Source organism: Protopterus annectens, chromosome 2.part1, assembly GCF_019279795.1.
Source record: "Protopterus annectens isolate FY-2018-M chromosome 2.part1, PAN1.0, whole genome shotgun sequence".
Classification (NCBI taxonomy): domain Eukaryota; kingdom Metazoa; phylum Chordata; order Ceratodontiformes; family Protopteridae; genus Protopterus; species Protopterus annectens.
The window spans coordinates 387,774,341-387,794,217 of NC_056729.1; the positions used below are offsets into that span (position 1 = coordinate 387,774,341).

General features: G+C 41.7%; 1 protein-coding gene across 2 annotated transcripts in view; it reads right to left on the bottom strand.

Moving 5' to 3' along the window:
* Positions 1–431: 431 nt before the first annotated feature.
* Positions 432–19,877, bottom strand: part of KLHL2 (kelch like family member 2) — a 1,417,988-nt gene continuing 1,398,542 nt past the window's right edge. For both annotated transcript variants that reach the window (XM_044062211.1, XM_044062210.1), the window contains one exon: positions 432–1,523. In XM_044062211.1, the coding sequence (XP_043918146.1) occupies positions 1,495–1,523 (29 nt within the window). In that variant the 3' untranslated portion in view covers positions 432–1,494. The remainder of the gene's footprint in view (positions 1,524–19,877) is intronic.

A 19,877-nucleotide genomic window follows, 5' to 3' on the forward strand; every position in this document is an offset into this window, starting at 1 on the left:
GAAACTTATAAACAAAGACACTGGCAACATTCAAACACTGGACCCCACACAGTCTGGGTTCGTGAAGGGCAGATCGTGTCTCCTGAACCTGATTGACTTCTTCGAATCAGTTTCCAGTGGGAAAAAATAGCCAGGGAATTGTTATTGCTAGGCTTGTAAAGGCCCCTAGAGCCGATAGCTTAGTACCAACCTATGATGCAGTAAAGGAATACAGACTGAACTTTAAAAAAATGCAGGGTTAGTTAAGTGGGAAATTAAGCTTTACAGGATTTCCATCAAACCAGCAAAGCCAGTGAAAGTTCCCCAATGAGGAAAATAAATAATGGCACACTGAACAAACATTGCACAAAATCTAGCAGCTAAAAAAGACAGAAAGGTAGAAAATTATATGAAACTCAGTGTAACAAAACTTCACAACAAAGAAGTCAAAGTAAAGCAGAAAGGCAAGATGCAAACTTTAATAAATTACAGAAGTCCATAATTAACAAGAAACAGTTTGGTCATTTTAAGAAGATTCTTATCTGAGATTCTTCTCATTACATACATATTCACTCAACATAATACAAACATGGCCAAAGAACAGTATTTCAGAACAGCATCTAAACTTATAATACAAAAATATTTAATAAATTCATGCAGTTAAGTAGTAATCCAAATGGTAATCATGTCCATTGCTCACACTAAACAATTAGCCATTTGAATGTTAAGAAAATGCAAGGAATGCATCAAAACATTTAAAATATAAAAAAGAAATTAGCAATTCATAAATAAATAAAACATTAAGTTTGGCATTTTTCAAATGTGCTAGTTTTATTTCAAACATTCTTCAAAACTGACACTTTAATGTCAGTTGTACAAACAGATGGAATAGAGCTTTGTTTTGCTTTCAGTATACTGTTGTCATTCTCTGAAGTACTATGCCAGAAGAAAAAAAAAAAAATCCAGTTCCAGCATGCTGTCAGGAAAAACAACCAAAGACCAGCTACAACCGCAGTAAGATGACCAAATTACAGGGCTGCTTCTGTTGCCAAACTGACCTAGTTAATTTGTGAAAACTGATGTAGAAGGTTTTATTAGTGTAAAATACATCACATGAACAATGCATGTTAAACTTTCTGTAAAATGTTTCTCTTCTGCTTACCAACCTGCAACAAATTAATCACATTCCTTACAGTGATAAAATGGCACTTTCTGTTGGTTCTCACATAAAGTAATCTTCCCTGAAAATCTTGTTAATAAAAGTTGACTTCCAAAGTCTTTTATCAGTAAAAACTGTTAAGACATCTGCAACACAGACTGATCCCTATGTAATGCTTCTACCAAGTATAATCTTCAAACTTCAATCCCAGTCATGAAGAGGCCATTGTCGTCCTCCACGCTGCATGCTAATGAGATCCATCAGCAAAGAAGTGCAAGAATGCTTAGCTACTTCTTGCGCGTTTTACTTCCAGACTGGATTTCCAGTGTTCATATAGTTTTGTAACCCATGCCTAGTCATAATGGCTTGTCAAGTACTGTAACACCTAGAGGCAAATAACAGTGGACAACATTGATCAGAAACTTAAACCACACTTTTAAGCTCAGCTTTAAAGAAACAATTCACCAGTCTTTATTTACTAAGGTACTTGTAAACACTTTATACAACAGCAAAAGAACCAAACAGCAAATTAAATTTTATGACATTAAGAAAAACATCATGCAGAACTAAAGCAAATTATCACATATTAATATATACTGCAACATTTTTAGTAAATTGGAATGTGTCCATTCTTGCTTATAAAAAACTATTTCATTCTTACAATAAGAAATCATTACCAATGGGACATCAACAATTGCTGCACACTGATCAACAGCTTCACTTCAGCTCTCCCAGTGTGAAAAATGAAACTGACAATGGCTAGTAATTCTGCCAGCTTTAGTGAAATTCAGTTACTGACATGTATGTACACTGCCTGGATGAAAGCAAATTATAAAGAGTCTGAAAGAAAATCAACTAGAAAAGGAGAAGAGAAAACAGTAACTGGGAAGAATCCTGCAGCTCATCATAAAAAGCAGTTTACGCTACAGCTTTGGTAGAAGAAATGGCTTCCATTCATTTAGAGAAAAAAATAAATAAACGTAGTCAGAGCTGACTACAATAAATGAAACACTGAAAGAGTATATCAACTCAACTAACAAAAAGGCTGAAAAAATGGAAAAAGGATTAAACAGCTGTTCAGATGAACTAATAAAACAGCAAAAATCAAGAGATCAAACTGAAGAAAAAGCTGGCTGATTATGAGACCTCTCAATAAGAGCAGTTTCAAAAAATAAGGCAGAGCACACAGAGAACACCTGAGAATTTCTGCTGTGCCACAGAAACTGAAAGGAACAGACTGTATTAATTTTATGAAAGCAAAGCAAGCAACTGGACATGTATTCTACAGCAGGATTTGTTAACTGAAATGGGCACATCGAATGTATGTTCCAAACATGGCCATGAGAAATCAGACCAGACCTGCATTAGTAAAGAAGCAATCTTACCATCCCGATAAAACTGTGCCAGAAGGGCAATGTATTAAAAATTGGAGACAGTATAGTGTTTGTAGAAAATGATTATTCAATGTACACCAGGCAGAAGGGAAGTAAATCTATCCCAGCAATCAAAGAATGTTGAGAGGCAGGTGTGAGATTCAAGTTACTGTATCCATCTGTCTTCAGAATATTTATTTCCTGGAAGATCAGAGGCATTTTTTGATGCAGAACAGACAAAGGAGGAAATACAAAAACTTGTCCAACAAAACAAGTGAGCCATCTAACTGAAGGGCATCCTGCTTCTCACTCTTCTGATAATAAAATTGAGAGAGACTTTGACAGTGAAACCTTTTCCAATATTCCAAAGAAAAATGCTTGAGAGAGACAAAAAAGTACAGGAGTTGACTAGAAGAATTGGAAGTACTTTGGACTTGTCTGGGGTTGGGAGATGGAGTCAGAGAAGAACAGGAAGAAAACCAGCAACAGTGAAATTAGTGAGTAAATGTGTGACTATAAAGCATCAATCACATTTGTGAAATACAGCTTTACAAGAAAAATTGACTGAGAATGACTGAAATTTGGATGACTTTGTAAAACTGGGTGTGGACTGACTAGCATGCCATTAATGCTTGGAAGGACACTAAAAAGGGAGAAAAAGTAAATTTAAGTACAACAGTTTTGGTTCTTAACAGCATTTATAGAAAACATTTCATGATATAAACTGCATGTTGCATAGTAAAGCAGATCTGCACAGCATGTAGACAGGGGTATTTAAACTGAGGGAGTAAGGAGTGAGTTTTTTTTCAATGATTGTTGTATGTGACAAATACTAAAGTAAGCAAGTATTTGTTTAGCTTTAGGAAATGTAGGCATTACAACAGAAAGAGAAGAAAGGCTGGACAAAGGCATGTTTAAGTTAATATGCTGTAATCTTGAGCTATTGGAGTGGGGGATGTGGTGTAAAAATGCACAGATTATAATACATGTTGATATTTTCTTTTACTTTTACAAAGGTGAATGCCTGGATTAATGCTTCTGGCTTAATCTAAAAACATGGTGAATGTAATGAGAACGGCTGAGTCTCTTGCATTTGTGACGTTATTAGCTTCTTTTTCTTCCTTTAGCAAATAAATGTTCTTACAAGTTGAGACATCTGCAGCCGAAGGCAGCTGTACATTTTGTTCTTATGTATCCATTAAGATAAGCTTACTACAGGTGCACTCAATATTGAGAGGTTTGTACATTGTTTTCTTAGGGAAATGTACAATGAATAGGTACAAAGGCAAGCAGCTCAGTAAAAACTAAAATTTGAAATTATTGGAAGTGAATAAGAGAACGTTTTCCTAGCAGTATAAATACTTCAATGCATTTACTATTAGACCGTATAATTTAGTTTTATTTAAAGATAGCCAGTGTACTTTTTCTTAAGGCTGAAAGTTAATGTTTTTAGAAAGTATACAAGCTGTTTTTTCACATCTGGGAGGGGAATAGAGATAACAAAAGAACAGTCAGCAAACAGTTAAGTGAGAGCACAGGCTGTAACATGCACTTTAGAATGGATAACTTTAATTTCAGTTCAGGTAATGCCTATGGGTGCAGCTGTTGATTTGGGATAAGATGTACATAGTTTTGTGGGCTTGTTTTAAATTAAAAGGTTAATGGGGTATTTGCATAATTTGTTTGAGAATTTCATTAAAAGAAAATGTCTTGAAAAATGTGATGTAGGTTAAAATCAACCAAAAACAACTGTATAAAAGATCAACCTGCTACACATTAGTGTGTGCATGTTACACAAAAGTTGGAAATTTAAAAAGTTTGTCATGTATAATTTCAATGGTTATGCTATACATATTATTTTGGAACATAAACGGCATCACAGGTGTAGACAAAAATGTAAGAATATTGAATTGAGTGCAAATATCAATGCTGCAGGAGATACATTTGAAAAGAAATGTGTATGCAAATTTGATAAAGAAAGGATTTCAGGAAGGATAATCATAACAATAAAAGGGGCAAAGGAAAGGGGGAGTAGTTATACTAATTGTCAGAGAAGCATCAATAGTGACAGAAGCGAAAAAACATAATATTGGTAGATTTATGGCAGTAAGACACTACTGGCAAGGGAGAAGAATTACACTGACATGTATTTATATTCCACCTAAAACTGCTATTATAGGTTTATAGGTGTTTACTAGACTAATGACCACAAGAGCCTTTTTAAGCCTAGCCATGCATCCCAAATATCTCAAGTTCTGTTACCCTTGATAAGTGTAAGCACATGGGCCTGGGAGATGAACCATTTACAGGTTACCTGTGTCCATTAGTGAAATAGATGCCAAACCAGGGACGGATTTCCGGTTTCCCATCCAGTTGTCCAAGTTGCGCTTGAATTAGGTTAAGGAGAAACTCTGCTTCACATGGATGGGGAGCCTGTTCCATAGACGGGGTAGTCTCTGGGATATACACCTATCTCTCCAGCAGGTCCTATTTATATGACAGGCAAGGTTTAAGTCTTTAGAACAGGTAATTCTGGTGCTGTTTGTTTTGTGGATATGCAGGATGTCCATCAGAATGGGGTTTGACAATGTCTTATATGCCAAGCATAGATCTCCCCTCAAAAGCCTGTAGGAGACAGAATACAGGGATAGGGCCTTGAGGCGGTCTGTATAGGACATATTACGCCCTGTATTCTTTTAGTGAGGAACCTCTGTGGACATTCCAGTTGTTGGATATGTCTGGCTAGGTAAACACCAAAGGGGGCATTGTACCCAATGATAGGTCTGGTGAATGTCGAATACAGTGGAACAATAACTTCCTTGGACTTTGATGCTATACCTTTGTTTATAAGTTGCGCAATATAGAATGATTTCCTCACCACTGTAGACACGTGATGACCAATGTGCGTCCCCACATCCCTGACTACTAAGTCAACTCTAAAGGGTGTGTTGTCAATATCAGTTACTAGGGACAAATGATTTCCCAACAGATACTATCATGCATTTCTTAGCATTTAGTTTTAGTCCATGGCTCTGACACCAGTTGTTTGTCTGTTTCAGCCCCTCCTGTAGAACATTTGTATCAGTGTGAGATTCAGTGACAGCTCCTAATTTGCAATCATCTGCAAATTTAGTCGGCCAGAGACCACTAACATTGGACTTTACTTCTGAGAAGTAAATGCCAAAAAGGAGCGGTCCAAGGACTGATCCCTAAGGGACTCCACTTGTGACTGGCCTCAATGACTAGTGGAAATTTGAGAGTTATTAGGGAAGATAAAAATGTCTTCATAAGTTATAGCTAGTGATTGGGATAAAATGAAAGCGTGTGAAAATAAATTTTAAAAAAGTGATATGGTTAAGAAGTCACAAATTATTTACGTAGGGTGACAAACGTTAAAGTATTGCAGAATAAGGGGAGTCTCACAGAAGGAGTATAACTGCAGAGTGCTAAATAGAAAATAAGAGATTATCTGGGTAATATGTATGACTTTAGAAAGATGGCTTTTAAGAAATTGTTTTTTGATAACTCCAGAGCACAAAAACATTTAGCATGACTTAGGCAACAGAAAATAGAAAGGGTTGTTCCCAAATTTAGGGAGCCTATAACAAGAAAAATAAACAGAGATTCTGTAGAGGTATTAGAGATATTTTGGAAATTTTATGAATCTCTATATAAAGCAAATTAATGTATAAATCAAGAAAGGACTCAAATGGAAATATTTATGGAAGAGTTAAGTATGCCAATGTTAAAGGTAGATAAGATTCAACAATTAACAGTTAAGACAGGAGGAGATGAGATAAAAATGGTGACATATAATCAATCTGCAGGAAAGTTTTCAGGAACACATGGTATTCCTTTGACAGTCTGGAAGCTAGGAGGAAAGAAAAAACTTCCAGATATTTATCATTAACAATAGTTAAACAGGAGAGGAAGCACCAACATCCTGGAAAAAATCTGTGGTGGCTGTAATACCTAAAAATGGTAGACACGTTTCAATTTTAAATCATTACTATAAAGTGTTTATGTTTATAAAAGCTAAAAGGTGTTGCCAAAATTGACAGATATGGATCAATGTGCTCTTCTGGAGGGGAGGCAAACATCTGACAACATTAACAAAATGATGATCCAGAGGGAAGCAGAATGCATGGAAATATTGCTGCTGTTCGCGGGTCTTGATGCACAGAAAGTATTCAACAGAGTAATCTGGGATTTTATGAGCAAGGCAGTGGAAGCATTTGCATTCCCTGATGCGATAAGGTTTACTAGGAGGACATAATTCCACCTAAAACGTGGCTTTTCAGAGCTTCTGTGGATCCCTAGTGACATCTGCATTGCTTACTGTACTTATTTCCTTGTTTCACTTGAAAGAAAGTTACTGTTTGTCATTTTTGCATTTAAGTTACCTGTAACACATTGCATTTAAGTTACCAGTCACTTGCTCACTAAAGCAATTATATAAGTCAGCACTAAAAAATTAAAAGCATTACACCCTCACAAACTCCCCTTGAGTACCTTGTTCCCCACTGGCCCCTTTATTTCAATTATAAAGGAATTCCCAATACTATTCTAGCATGTCCAAAGGTCAGTTGTCAATCTCCTCTCCGGTCAAGCTGGTGAATCTGGGAATCTTGAGGCAATGTTACAACTGCCTCATGTACACAGACAACCCTCTCCTAATCCCAACAAATTCCAACACATGTGAGAGATGCAACCATATAGCCAAACTGGAGGCTAAGCTCTCTCAACTCAGTACTGGCGAAACCTGTCAGGAGGAGAAGGAAACCACCCTCACTACAATTCCAGTCTCACATAGACCTACCATGACAGCAAACTAAACACAAACACACAAAAACATACTCGGAGGCTCTAAATAAAAATCTGCCTAAGCAGCAGAGACCTCCAAAGCAGACACCCAAGCAACCGCTACCCCAAAACAAAACACGTGCAACACATAGCTCACAAAGCCAGTGTGCCGAACAGTCGCAGCCCTTAAGGCTAAACAACACACCTGATACACTTGTAATAGGTGACTCTATCGTCAGGCACACTGACGTCCCGCTCACCAGGCTGAACAAGGAGAAGGTCACGGTGAGCTGCCTGTTGGGCGCTAGGATCCGCCACATAACACAAGCACTCAGGTCACTCCAAGGCAAGTACAAATATGACTCAGTCATTCTCCATGCTGGTGTAAATGACCTGAGATGTACCTCCCTGGACTACATGAAGAGAGACATAGAGAAGCTCTCTGAGCATGTGGCCCAGGCCGGTATGACCCTGATCTTGAGTAGCATCTTACCCTCACCAAGAATGATGCCACAATATGAAGACAAGATGATCAATTTCAACAATTGGCTTAAGTATTGGTGTCATTCAAAGGGGATGTAATGCCTGTCAGCCTGGGATGACATGCTCGACAAGCCACGATGCTTCGCTAGGGACAGCTTGCACCTGTCACCCCTGGACTTTCGGATATTGGCAAAGCCTCTTGCTACCCCCATAGCGCCTTTTTTAGGCAAGGCTCAAAAGACAAACCCACCTCCATAGGTATTACAAGGGATAAGAAACTAAGAGTAATGCTACTCAACGCCAGAAGTCTAAACCTCAAGATGCATGCACTCGAAACTCTCCTTAGCATGGAGAACATCGATATCTGTGCAGTAACAGAAACCTGGTTCAAGGCTCCCGAGAGCACCCCAGCACTACCAGGTTATACCTCATACCATGCTTTTCGGCCCCAAAACTTGGACCGAACCACAAAAGGAGGGGGAGTATCAATATTCGTCAAAGATACCCACACCTCCAGGTTGGTGGCACAGCACGAAGCATCAGAGACTATCCATGTGCAACTAACAGTGGGTAAAACTGCCTTCCAGTTTATAGCCTGCTACAGACCACCCTCCCAAACCCAGGAACCCCACTCGGCCTTCCTGAGAACACTGGAAAATATGAAGGTCTCTCCAAACACTATTATATTGGGCGACTTCAACTACCCAAACAGAGACTGGGAGCATTACTCTAGCTCCAACACCCTAGCTCAAAGGTTCCAAGAACTTATAAACTCAAATGCTATGGAACAACTTGTTACCACTCCCACAAGAGGGGAAAACATACTGGACCTGATCATCACCAACATGGGGACTCTATGCTCTAGACCAGAAGTGTATCCCTCACTGGTAAGATCAGACCATAAACTAATCTCACTGGATAATTCACATCCCAACCCCACCCCCTGCCCAGAAAACCAGTGAAAAACTTCTCTAAAGCAAATTTCACACTCCTCAAAACCGAGGTGGAATCCTTCAAAGCCCCCGGGCCTGTGGAAAATACAGCCCGGACCGCAGAATCCTTTATAAACGCATTCTATGAACACCTTCAGGAATGCATGGATCATGCAATCCCAAATAAAACCAAGACCCAATCCTCCAAAGGCAGACGTCCTGTCTGGTGGACCCCAGCCATAAACAAACTATACAATAGAAGGAGGAAGCTACTACATGATAGAGCAAAATCCCAAAAAGGGAAGGCATCTCTGATCAGTGTTAGCAAAAAACTACGGGCACTCATAAAATCGTCTAAGGCCAGCTTCGAGAGAAAAATTGCAGAGGACACGAAGGATAATCCAAGGCTTTCTTTAGTTATGTTAGGAACCTGGGTGGGAATTCCCAGATATGCTCAGAATTAGTCCAAAATGACAAAAAATACACCGAACCCATAGACATTGCCACATCCTAGCCGACAGGTTCAGCGCAAACTCCCCCCCCCACCAAAAAGGGCAAATATCTATTCCAGTAGAGTGCTGCCCCCCTGACATCTCAGATGCTCAGGTAAGAGCCGCCCTCTCCAAAGCAAAAAACACAGCATCAATGGGACCAGACGGTGTCCCGGGCTGCGTCCTACATGAACTCCAAGAAGAGCTAAACCCAAACATAAAACTACTGTTCAATTTCAGCCTTACCACAGGATATGGACCCAAAGAGTGGCGTACAGCAACAGTGGTCCCTCTTCACAAAGGTGGTGCTTCAACGGATCCTGGAAACTATCGCCCCATAAGCCTGACTAGCTTGGTCTGTAAAGCTATGGAAAGGATCATCATGGACCTCATAAAAAAAAAGATATTGGGGACCTACAGACACTGGATTCTACCCAGTTCGGCTTTGTTAAGGGCAGATCCTGCCTCTTAAACCTGGTCGATTTCTTTGAAACAGTCACCAAGGCCATTGACGAGGGGAAGGTAGTCCACACAGCCTACCTGGACCTCGCAAAAGCCTTCGATACAATACCCCACTCGGGCATTATAGATAAGCTCACCAGCTTAAATATAAACCCCTATGTCACTAGATGGGTTGCAAACTGGCTCAAGGACAGAACCCACATGGTTAGAATTGCTGGAGCCATGTCAGACTCCAAACCAGTTACAAGTGGCGTCCCACAAGGCTCAGTCCTGGGACCTCTCCTGTTCTGTATATATTTCTCGGAGGTACAGGCCAACACGGAAGGACTGTGGCTGACCAAGTTTGCAGACGACTGCAAACTGGGCGCTATAATCGACTCTCCAGCCGACACAAGCATTCTCCAAAAGGGCCTCATAGAAACAGACAACTGATGCCAGAGCCATGGCCTCAAGCTAAACGTCAAAAAGTGTATAGTCATCCCCTTTGGCAAAAACAAAGTGCCCACAAATTACCACATAGGTGGTAATCCATTAAGTACGGAAGAAGAAATTAGGGACCTGGGGACCCAAGTTGATAGCAATCTCTCATTTGACAACCATGTGGCCAAAGTGGTTAGAAAAACATTTTATATAGCCCACCTAATCATGAAGGGATTCACATCTAGATCAGGGGAGGTCATCATGCCTCTTTACTCATCCCTCATCAGGCCCATAATTGAGTACAATGCCCCTTTTGGGATGTACCTTACCAGACACCTGCAGCAACTGGAAAGACCCCAAAAGTACCTCACCAAGAGGATCAAAGGGCTCAAACAGATGCCATATGCTGCCCAGTTAAAGAAACTCCAGCTCTACTGAGTGGCATACCGCCTGCTCAGAGGCGATCTGTGCCTGACATATAAAGCCATGTCCAACCCGGAATTAATGGACATGCTGCACCTCAGAAAATCCAAATCCCATCGAGCTACGCACTCGAGAGACTTGAACCTCAGCACTGAAATAAATAGGACATGCTAGAGGGACAGATTCATAACCCAGAGGCTCCCTTCACTCTGGAATAAAATCCCAGTCCAGGTTAGGCAGAGTCCCTCATTGATTCTCTTCAAGAGGAATCTTGATGAGTGGATCGGGGATCGTAGGTTTACCCCGGGTATCACTTCTGTGTCACTGTTAGACAGAGGCACAGTATACTAACCTCGAAAAAGGGCATAGCAAAATTAATTTAAAATGGGTGGCGAAAGCCAAATACACTCTGGCTAGGCTTATAAATGCCCTAGGGCAGATAGCCTAGTATGAACCTATGAACCTATATGAGGGATTAGAAGCAAAAATTCAAGTGAGAGGGTTCCTCTCTGAATAGTTAGGTCTGAAAAGAGGAACCAGGAAGGGGTATCCTCTTTACCCATTCACCCTTTTATTTGCTTTAAATTTAGAGCCATTGGCAAAGAAAGTAAGGGACTCAGAAATTTAAGGATATAATTAGTATGGCAACAAGAAAAATTGGCTTTCTATCCAGATGACAGTATAAGACTGGAAAAGGATATCTTGGTGTTATGAAAAATTGTAGACAGTTTCAGTTTTTTTTATATAAAATGAATGAAGATAAAACAGAGACTATACTTGTAAATTATGTACCAAAAAACAAATTGCTTCAGCAATACCCAAATTTATGGAGATATGAGAAAATAAAATATTTAAGAGTACGGATAAAAAGGCTTTTGTTATGCCAGCTTAAGATATGTGGAAAGAAACTAAAAGATAACACAAAAACAGAGAAGCTGGAAGCTGCTGTTTAAGGATACTGAAGATACAAGCAGTAATTTTTTTCCCCTTTAGTTTTATATACTGATCACCCACATCACATATATTGTTAAACACAGGAGAGGTCGTGATCAATAATTAAAGAGTTGAAAGAATTTGCCAGAGAGGGGAAGAGGGCAAGGGTCAAGTAGAATATGATAACACTTCCAATAGAACAAGGTGTTTTCAGCATTACCTGACCTGAAGGCATATTTTAGAGTGACACAATTAAAGCTCATATACATAACACAAGCAGAAAGCTATAATTTAAATTGGAAAGGGATGATGATGAAACAGTGGGGATACTCAAGAAATGAGGAAAGAGTGGGATTTTGGATGCAGATCTTTAAGGAGAACAGCAGCAGCCCTACTGAACATTATATTTATAAAGTAGAAAGTATTCTAAGAATGAAGCTGACACAAGAATGAAGAAAGGAGATTTTGCTGATACAAATGGCTGCAATTAGGGGTACAAGAAATAGGCAAGAAAGGGCTGGAATTTACTGGAGAAAACTGGCAAAGTAACCAAGGTATTGGGGGCAAATAACTTCAGAGGGAAAGGTAATAAAATGGGAAGAGGCCAAGGAGACATTTTGACTGCCTTCCCTACCAGGGATTTATACCAGAGTGCACATAAACAGAAAGGGATAGGTGAAACCTATGTGAAAGATCTGCTGTGGTAGAGTGTTTATCTGAATCTAGAGCAGAAAATGTTGCTAAAAAAGGATAATTAGTACAGTATATAAAATATTGCAGGATAACTACAGGAATCAATCGGAAGAGATTAGAAAATATTGAGAATGGAGACTGATAAGCAATTTACAAGCGAACAATGGCAAATCTTATGTATGGTTCTCAAGTATGCAACAAAGTCTACAAGATTTAGGATTTTTGCTTAGAATATTTGCATAGGTATTTTATACCCCACGCAGACTCCAAAGGATTTTTCCTCAGGTAGATGGAAACGGAAGTGTGATGGGAAAGAAAAATGTAACTGGGAACGTTTTGGAAGTACAATGAGTTGGCAGACTTTAAAAATTCTCTACACAGTACTCCATCAGAAATATTGGGTTAGCAAATGGGTGTAACTAAGGAAATGATTTGTTGAGCTGTGACACTGGATCTAAATTGCCTAGACACAGCAAGTCCTTGTTGAGTTTAATTCTGGTGACTGCCAAAAAAGCAATTACTAGAAAATGGAAATCAAAGTCTAAACCAACTATATTTGAAGTACTGAATATTGTAATAGAGAGAAAAGAACTGGAAGTGGATAGCAGCCAACTACATAGAAATAAATGGAAATTGTGGGAGCAGTACATGTGGAATGACGTGCTAGAGGAGGAGTGATGTTTAAGGGAAGGCAGGAATTGAGCAATTTATGTAACGGTGGACTGATGATAGTTACACAAAAAAACTGTACAGCTGTATAAAATCTTACCATAACAATAGATGCCCTTTTCTTCATTGTTGCAGTATTCTGTACCATAGGCATCTCCTGCCAAGGATAGCCTAACGTCAGGCCAGTATACCAAAGCCTTTAGATCTTGTATGCACCATATGTCACACATATGCTCCCTGTACAGGATGCACAGCATAAAAATGATGTACGGATGCAGTTACCCAGAAATGAATTGCCCAGTAGAGAACAGTCTCTAGAGGACAAATGAAAATATGCTGATCCAGAAGGAGAAAATGCAGAAGAAAAAGGAGGACCCTTGCCCAGTAGGGTAACCAAATGAAAACCTAAAAGAAAAAGGGGGATGCAGGGAGGGACCAAATACTGCAACAGCGAAGAGAAGGATATCTAATGTTACGGTAAGATTTTACACAACTGTACTATGTCCTATCTATATTCAGTATTTTGTACCTTAGGCAGAATACAAAAGCTCAAGAAAAGGACTGGCGGTGGAAGGCTGGGAACAGCCTTCAACAAACCCATGTAGGATGGCCCCAGCAAAACTTGCTCTGGCTTTAGAAACCATATCCAATTTATAATGCTTAGTAAGGGTATACATTGAAAAAGTAGCAGCTTCAAGGATGGTACTAGTGTCCAAACCCTTGAAGAAGGCACCAGAAGAGGCAACAGCCTTAGTGGAATGAGCTCTAACTGAAGAAGACAAACACTTGCCAAGAATAACAAAAAGAAATGGCCTTATATATCCAGGAAGAGATAGTTTGCTTAGAGACTGCCAAACTCAGTGTATTGGGATGAAAAGAAACAAAAAACTGGTCAGACTTATGAATGGTTTTAGTTTTATCCAAATAATACCGGAGCTGTCTATGCAAATCCAAGGTACAGGTGGTGGAGGTACCTTGCAATTTGACTACCTCACAATGTGACTGCACTTTGGACCGCCCAGGCATTCCACAATTCAACCTCCATCTCGCAATTTGACCCGGAAAGGAGGCTGAAAAGTTGTTCATTGTTTCCTGTTGTTGTTGTGTTGTTTATGTACTGCAGTTGTTTCACTGTTGCAAAGAAGTGAACACATGGGGGCAAAGAAGAGTGATACTGGCAGGAAAAATAAGTGGTTGAGCATTGAAAAAAAGAAAGCAATCATAGATAAAACTGAGAGAGGAGGTAAAATAGGATGAAGAGTGGAAAGTACAGTTTTGTACCTACCATAAATGTAGATGTTCGAAGATCCACATTGCTGGTATGGCAATTCAAAGCCTCATGGCAAAGCAGGAGAAGTATACACCTTCTTTCCCCACCTCTTTCCAAAGCCCTTGCCTCTCCTTCAGAAGGAACAGATTTTTAACAACAGAAGCCTTAACACCCTTAACCTTTTCTGCCCTGAGAAACAGTTTCTGCCTCTGCCTCTCTTAAAATATACTTATGAGCTTCACCAGGCACCCTATATATTCGTTTAACTTCTAACTGGGGCAAGAAAGAGGGTACAGGGAAGAAGCTGCAAAAAAAACTCTACCACATCCAGAACTGGAGGTATAGCCAAAGGCCTATGCTGGGAAACAAAAATTCCACTCCGACTTCAGAAAAGAACATCAGTATGGTGTGCCTAGGTCTACTGTCTCAACATTTTGGAAAAATAGAGACAGCATCATAGGTGCTAAGGTGTCAAAAGGAGCAACAAAAGTTTTGGACAAATGCAGAAAAACAATTCATGAAGATATGGAGAAGGTCCTTCTAGTTTGGATCCAAGAGAGGTAGATGAAGGGAGATCAAAAAACTCAGACCATGATCTGTGAGAAACCTAAGCTCATCTCTGAAGACCTACAAAAAAAAAAACTCCACGAAGTAGCTCACAGCAAACAGAGGAATTTAAAGCAAGTAGGGGATGGTTCCACTTATTTAAAAAAAAAAGTGGCATCCACAGAGACAAGGAGAAGCAGCTAGTGCTGACAAAGAAGGCACACAGAAAACTGTTAAATAACTTGAAATGGTAGAGCGAGAGAAGGCTATCTGCCAGAAAAAGAAGTTGTGCCTTACCATAATGTTCCATCTGTATTGTTGATCCTCGTTCAGTCATTACGTATGGGTATCGGTTCCGAGCTCGGAACCGAGCCGGCCATTTTCCAAGCTTGCGTCAGCTTCAAACTCTTGAGCTCAACTCTTACCCACAATTCCCCTCTCCCTGTTACCTCAGATTGAGTTTGCAAGTTAAAGAAGGTAGAGGCTTACCTATGGTCAAATAACCTAAGAGAACTGGATGGTGAGATCCACTAGAAACCACAGGAGGGGGAAGGAGGGAGGGTCGTAATGACTGAACGAGGATCAACAGTACAGATGGAACGTTACGGTAAGACATATCTTCTTTATCTGATATGATTAATCCTCGTTCATTCCTTACGTATGGGATAGAGTCCCCAGCTACCTCTATTCTTGGGAGGCTCTCATGGAAGGACATTCCTGAACACCACAGAACCGAAAGATGCTCTTCCCCTGGAGGCCAAATCCAATTTGTAATGATTGATGAAGGTATGAGGCGTAGCCCAAGTTGCAGCTGCACAGATGTCATGTAAAGATGCTCTGGCATGGAAGGTAGCAGAAGTTGCCACCGACCTTGTTGAATTAGCTTTCATGGTAGTAGGCAACGAGATATTACGTTGTGTGTAAATAAAGGTCACACATTCCTTCAACCAACTAGCTAATGTGACCTTAGCAACAGCCGATCCTAATCTAGATCCAGAAAAGGCTAAAAATAACTGGTCAGATTTATGAAAGGGTTTAGTCCTGTTTAGATAAAAAAGCATTTGCCTGTGTATATTAAGGGTATGTAGGTAATACTCTCCTCTGTTTGAATGGTTGGGAAAGAAAACTGGCAATTCAATGGCTTGATTAATGGACATTTCAGAGATCACTTTAGGCAGAAAAGACGGATTAGTTCTCAGAGACACTCTATCTCTATGAAAAATCAAGCATGGACTCTTGACACATAAAGCTTGAAGTTCCGAAATACGTCTGGCAGAAGTAATAGCGACCAAAAACAAGGTTTTCCATGACAAATACTTGAGGTCGCAAGAAGAGGCTGATTCAAAAGGTGCCATTGTCAGAGTTTGTAGAACTAATGATAAATCCCATGGTTGAATAGGTTCTCTAAAAGGTGGCTTCAGATGATTCACACCTTTTATAAAGGTCTTGCACAATTTATGGGACATAAGAGAGGAATCTTGGACACCCTCATGAAAATTAGAAATTGCAGCCAAATGTACTCTAATGGTAGAGGCCGATAGACCCGATTGAAACAGGTCGGCCAAATAGTCTAGTATTATCGACACTGGTGCTGAAAAGAGGTCTACTTGTTTATCTTTCAGCCAACAGGTAAATCTTTTCCACTTGCTCAGATAAGTAATTCTAGTGGAATACTTATGAGAAGCAATGAGAATATCACGTACTGGTAAAGAGAGATCATTCTGCCTGGCAGTCAAGGGAATTGGAGTAGCCAAGCCGTTAGCTTCAGGCTGTTCAGGTTGGGATGAATCAGGTCCTGTGGGTGTGAGATCAACTCTGGGATTGGATGGAGGATCCATGGGGTCGATCTAGTAGGTGAGGCCAAAGGAATGGGAACCAAATCTGTCGTGGCCAATATGGTGCTATGAGGATTACCTTGCTCTTCAACCTCCGGGCTTTCTTCAGAAACTGGGGAATGAAAGGAAAGGGCGGAAATACGTAGAGAAGACCCGAGGGCCAATCGTGGACTAGAACGTCCCTGGGTTACTGTCCCGGATGGGGAATCAGGGCAAAGTAGTTGCTGCATTTGTAGTTGGTCGGGGATGCAAAGAGGTCGCAGCAAGGACGGCCCCAGCGGTGGAAGATCTCCGCCACTATCAAAGGATTCAGGGGCCACTCGTGAGGTTGAAGAATGCACCTGCTGAGTCTGTCTGCTATCATGTTGGAACTCCCGGGAATGTGCGCTGCTAGAAGAAAACGATTGTTAGCCATCGCCCATTGCCATATCCTCATGGTCTCTCGACATAGGGGGTAAGATTTGGTTCCACCTTGCCTGTTGATGTACCAGACCACCACCATGTTGTCTGATTTAATCGCAATTGTCCCAGATGGCAGCAGGGGATGGAATGCTTGCAATGCCAGAAGCACCGCCCTCAGCTCTAGGACATTTATATGCAGATGGGCCTCCAGTTGGGACCAAGTGCCTTGGACTATCTGACCCTGACATAGCCCCCCCACCCCATCAGGGAGGCATCCATGGTCACTGTGGCCTTGGGTTGCTGGGGGAAAGGGGGCGAGACCATTGAGAGAGATTGTGTGTCATCCACCAATTTAAATCCTGTTTGCATCTGTGAGTTACTCGAATCATGGCTGAAAGAGGATGCTGAAAAGAATACAATTGGTTGAGCAATAGTCATTGTAGAAGCCTCATGTAAAACCTGGCCAGGGGAACAGTGGTGATGGAGGCTGCCATGGAACCAAACAGCTGTAGAACAGAATGAGCTGTGGATTTTTCAATTGAAAGGATTGGAATTAGTTGTTGCTTTATCCTTAAAATTCTGTGCTCTGGAATAGCAGCTTTGCAGTTTTGTGTGTCCAAGATAACCCCTATGAATTCTGTGGACTGAGACGGGGTGAGATTGGATTTCTGCCAGTTTATGGTTATGCCTAGCCTTTCAGCAGTGAGGAGAGAGTATGCCAGGGCTTTTTCCAGTAGATGTCTGTTGGGGGTGGAAATGAGCCAGTCATCTAGGTATGGAAACACCTGGAATCCTTGAAGTTGCAGGTGAGCTGTGACAACTGCCATGCACTTTGTGAACACTCTGGGTGCTGTAGAGAGTCCAAAGGGCAATACTCTGAACTGGTAATGACTGGATCTCGCACGGAAACGCAGAAAACTTCTTGATGGCCTGTCCACCTTTATGTGGTAGTACGCACCTTGAAGATCTATAGAGCACATCCAATCGTCTTTTTCCAACAGCGGGAGGACAGACTGTATAGTGACCATCCGGAATTTTTGAACTCTCACAAACTTGTTCAATATACTGAGATCCAAAATTGGTCTCCAGTCCCTGGTTTTCTTTGGCACCACAAATAGTCTCGAGTAGAATCCGGATCCTATCTGGTCTGGAGGGACTATTTGGATGACTCTTTTTCTTAGCAGCTTTTCTATCTCTAGTGCTGCTTCTTCCCTTTGACTGGGTGGAACGCGGGGAAGATTTTTTTGAAGGGACGGGACAAAGATCGAAGGGGATATGATAACCTCTGGCTATGATCCTTTGTACCCAAGTATCGGTGGTAATGGTTAGCCAGGCAGAAGGGTACAAGGAGAAATGTCCCCCAACAACCTCCAGAGGAAAGGCGTTGGGCCGCTCTTCAGGAGCACTGGTAGGATTGACCAGGGAAAGAATCCCAGAAACCCTGGTTACACGGTCCCCCTCTGCCCCGAAAGGAAAGTCTTCCCTGTGAGTTTCCCCCTCTACCTCTGGGGGAGAATTTGGCCTGTGCGTCACGGAAAGGACCCTGAGATTTCTTGAACCATATCTTCCCACTCTTTTGGTTTCGAGAGAAAGCATGTTGAGGGGAAGAATAACGGACACCTACGGCAGAAAGGGTCTTACTGTCTTGTTCACATCTGGCCAGTGTGCTTTTAACTTTGGGCCCAAACAACGAGGAGGGCTCAATGGGGGCATTAAGAAAGGAAGACTTAAAAGGTTCCGCAAACTTGCACAAGTGCATCCAGGCGTGTCGTCTCAAGACCGCAGCTGAACACGCCGCTCTAGCTGCTCCTTCTGATGCGCGAGATATCAATCGCATAGAGGAGTTAGATATAGACTCAGTAGTGGCCAGCTGAGAGGCCACTTTGTCACGGACCTCATCAGACACTGCACAAGCCAAGGTTTCAGAAAGCTCGGAAACCAGATCCCTTTGAAGTCTGGTGAAATGTGCCATATAATTCAGAGACCTGATAGCAAAGGTCGCTGAAGCAAAAGTGCGCTTCCCTATTCTGTCCACGGCCCGGGACTCCCTGTTTGGTGGATGGACAGTCTGGCTTTCTTCTCCTGCCAGATCCTTTTTTGTTGCAGTCACCACCACCAAAGCATCTACAGGAAGACCTTTGGAGCAATGGGGATCTGAAGAAGGAGGGGACAAGATCTTATCTGGCCTCCAGGGAATTGCTTCAACAGTATCAGGGGCCTTCCAAGCACGCTGCACGATTAACTTGACAAGTTCATTGGCACGTGGAGTAACCCAGGAGGTAGGGGGCCGGGCTCGAAAAGCCTGCAGGAACACAGATTCCTCAGGGGTCGGATTAGAGGGCTGCCAGTCGTCTGTTTCAGGACTTCAAGGATATCGGCAAAGGATACTTCAGAGGGTGACCAAGGGTATCCTTCCCCCTCATCGAAATCTGTGTCTTCGGTGAGAGATTCCTCTGTGGAGTCCATGTGCTTCCTCTTACACAAACCTTTCTGGTGGACCTCCTCAGCGGGAGAAGCTGGGGAAGACCACGGAAAAGGGGATTCCTGAGGGAATATATCCTGAGGCCCTTGCACCCGGTGTCTGCTAGGTGCGACATGTGAAAAGAGTTTACCAGAGGAGGGCAGAGGTATAGACACAGTCCGGTATCACCAGCAGCAACGAAAGCCTTCATCAGTTGGAAGGCTGGTCCACTCCGAGAGGAGTGTATGTCAAGGACAGAAAGCACTCCTCCCCCTAAGTGGCTCAGCCTGCCGACTTGGAGTCCCTGGATGGCTGTGGAGCAGCGAGCTATGCGTATCACAGCTGACATCCTGAGTCGTAGCAAAACTTTCCTGCCACGAAGACAACTGAGGTTCCTTAGTGAGATCCATAAAGGGAACCGCAGAAGGGGAAGACTGTGCTATATCCATGGACTTCAAAGGCAAGGAAGGAGGAGAATAAGAAGGTGTCTTTGGAGATGGGAGATCATCTCCCAAGGAAGGATAGTTCCTGGGGGGTGGAATA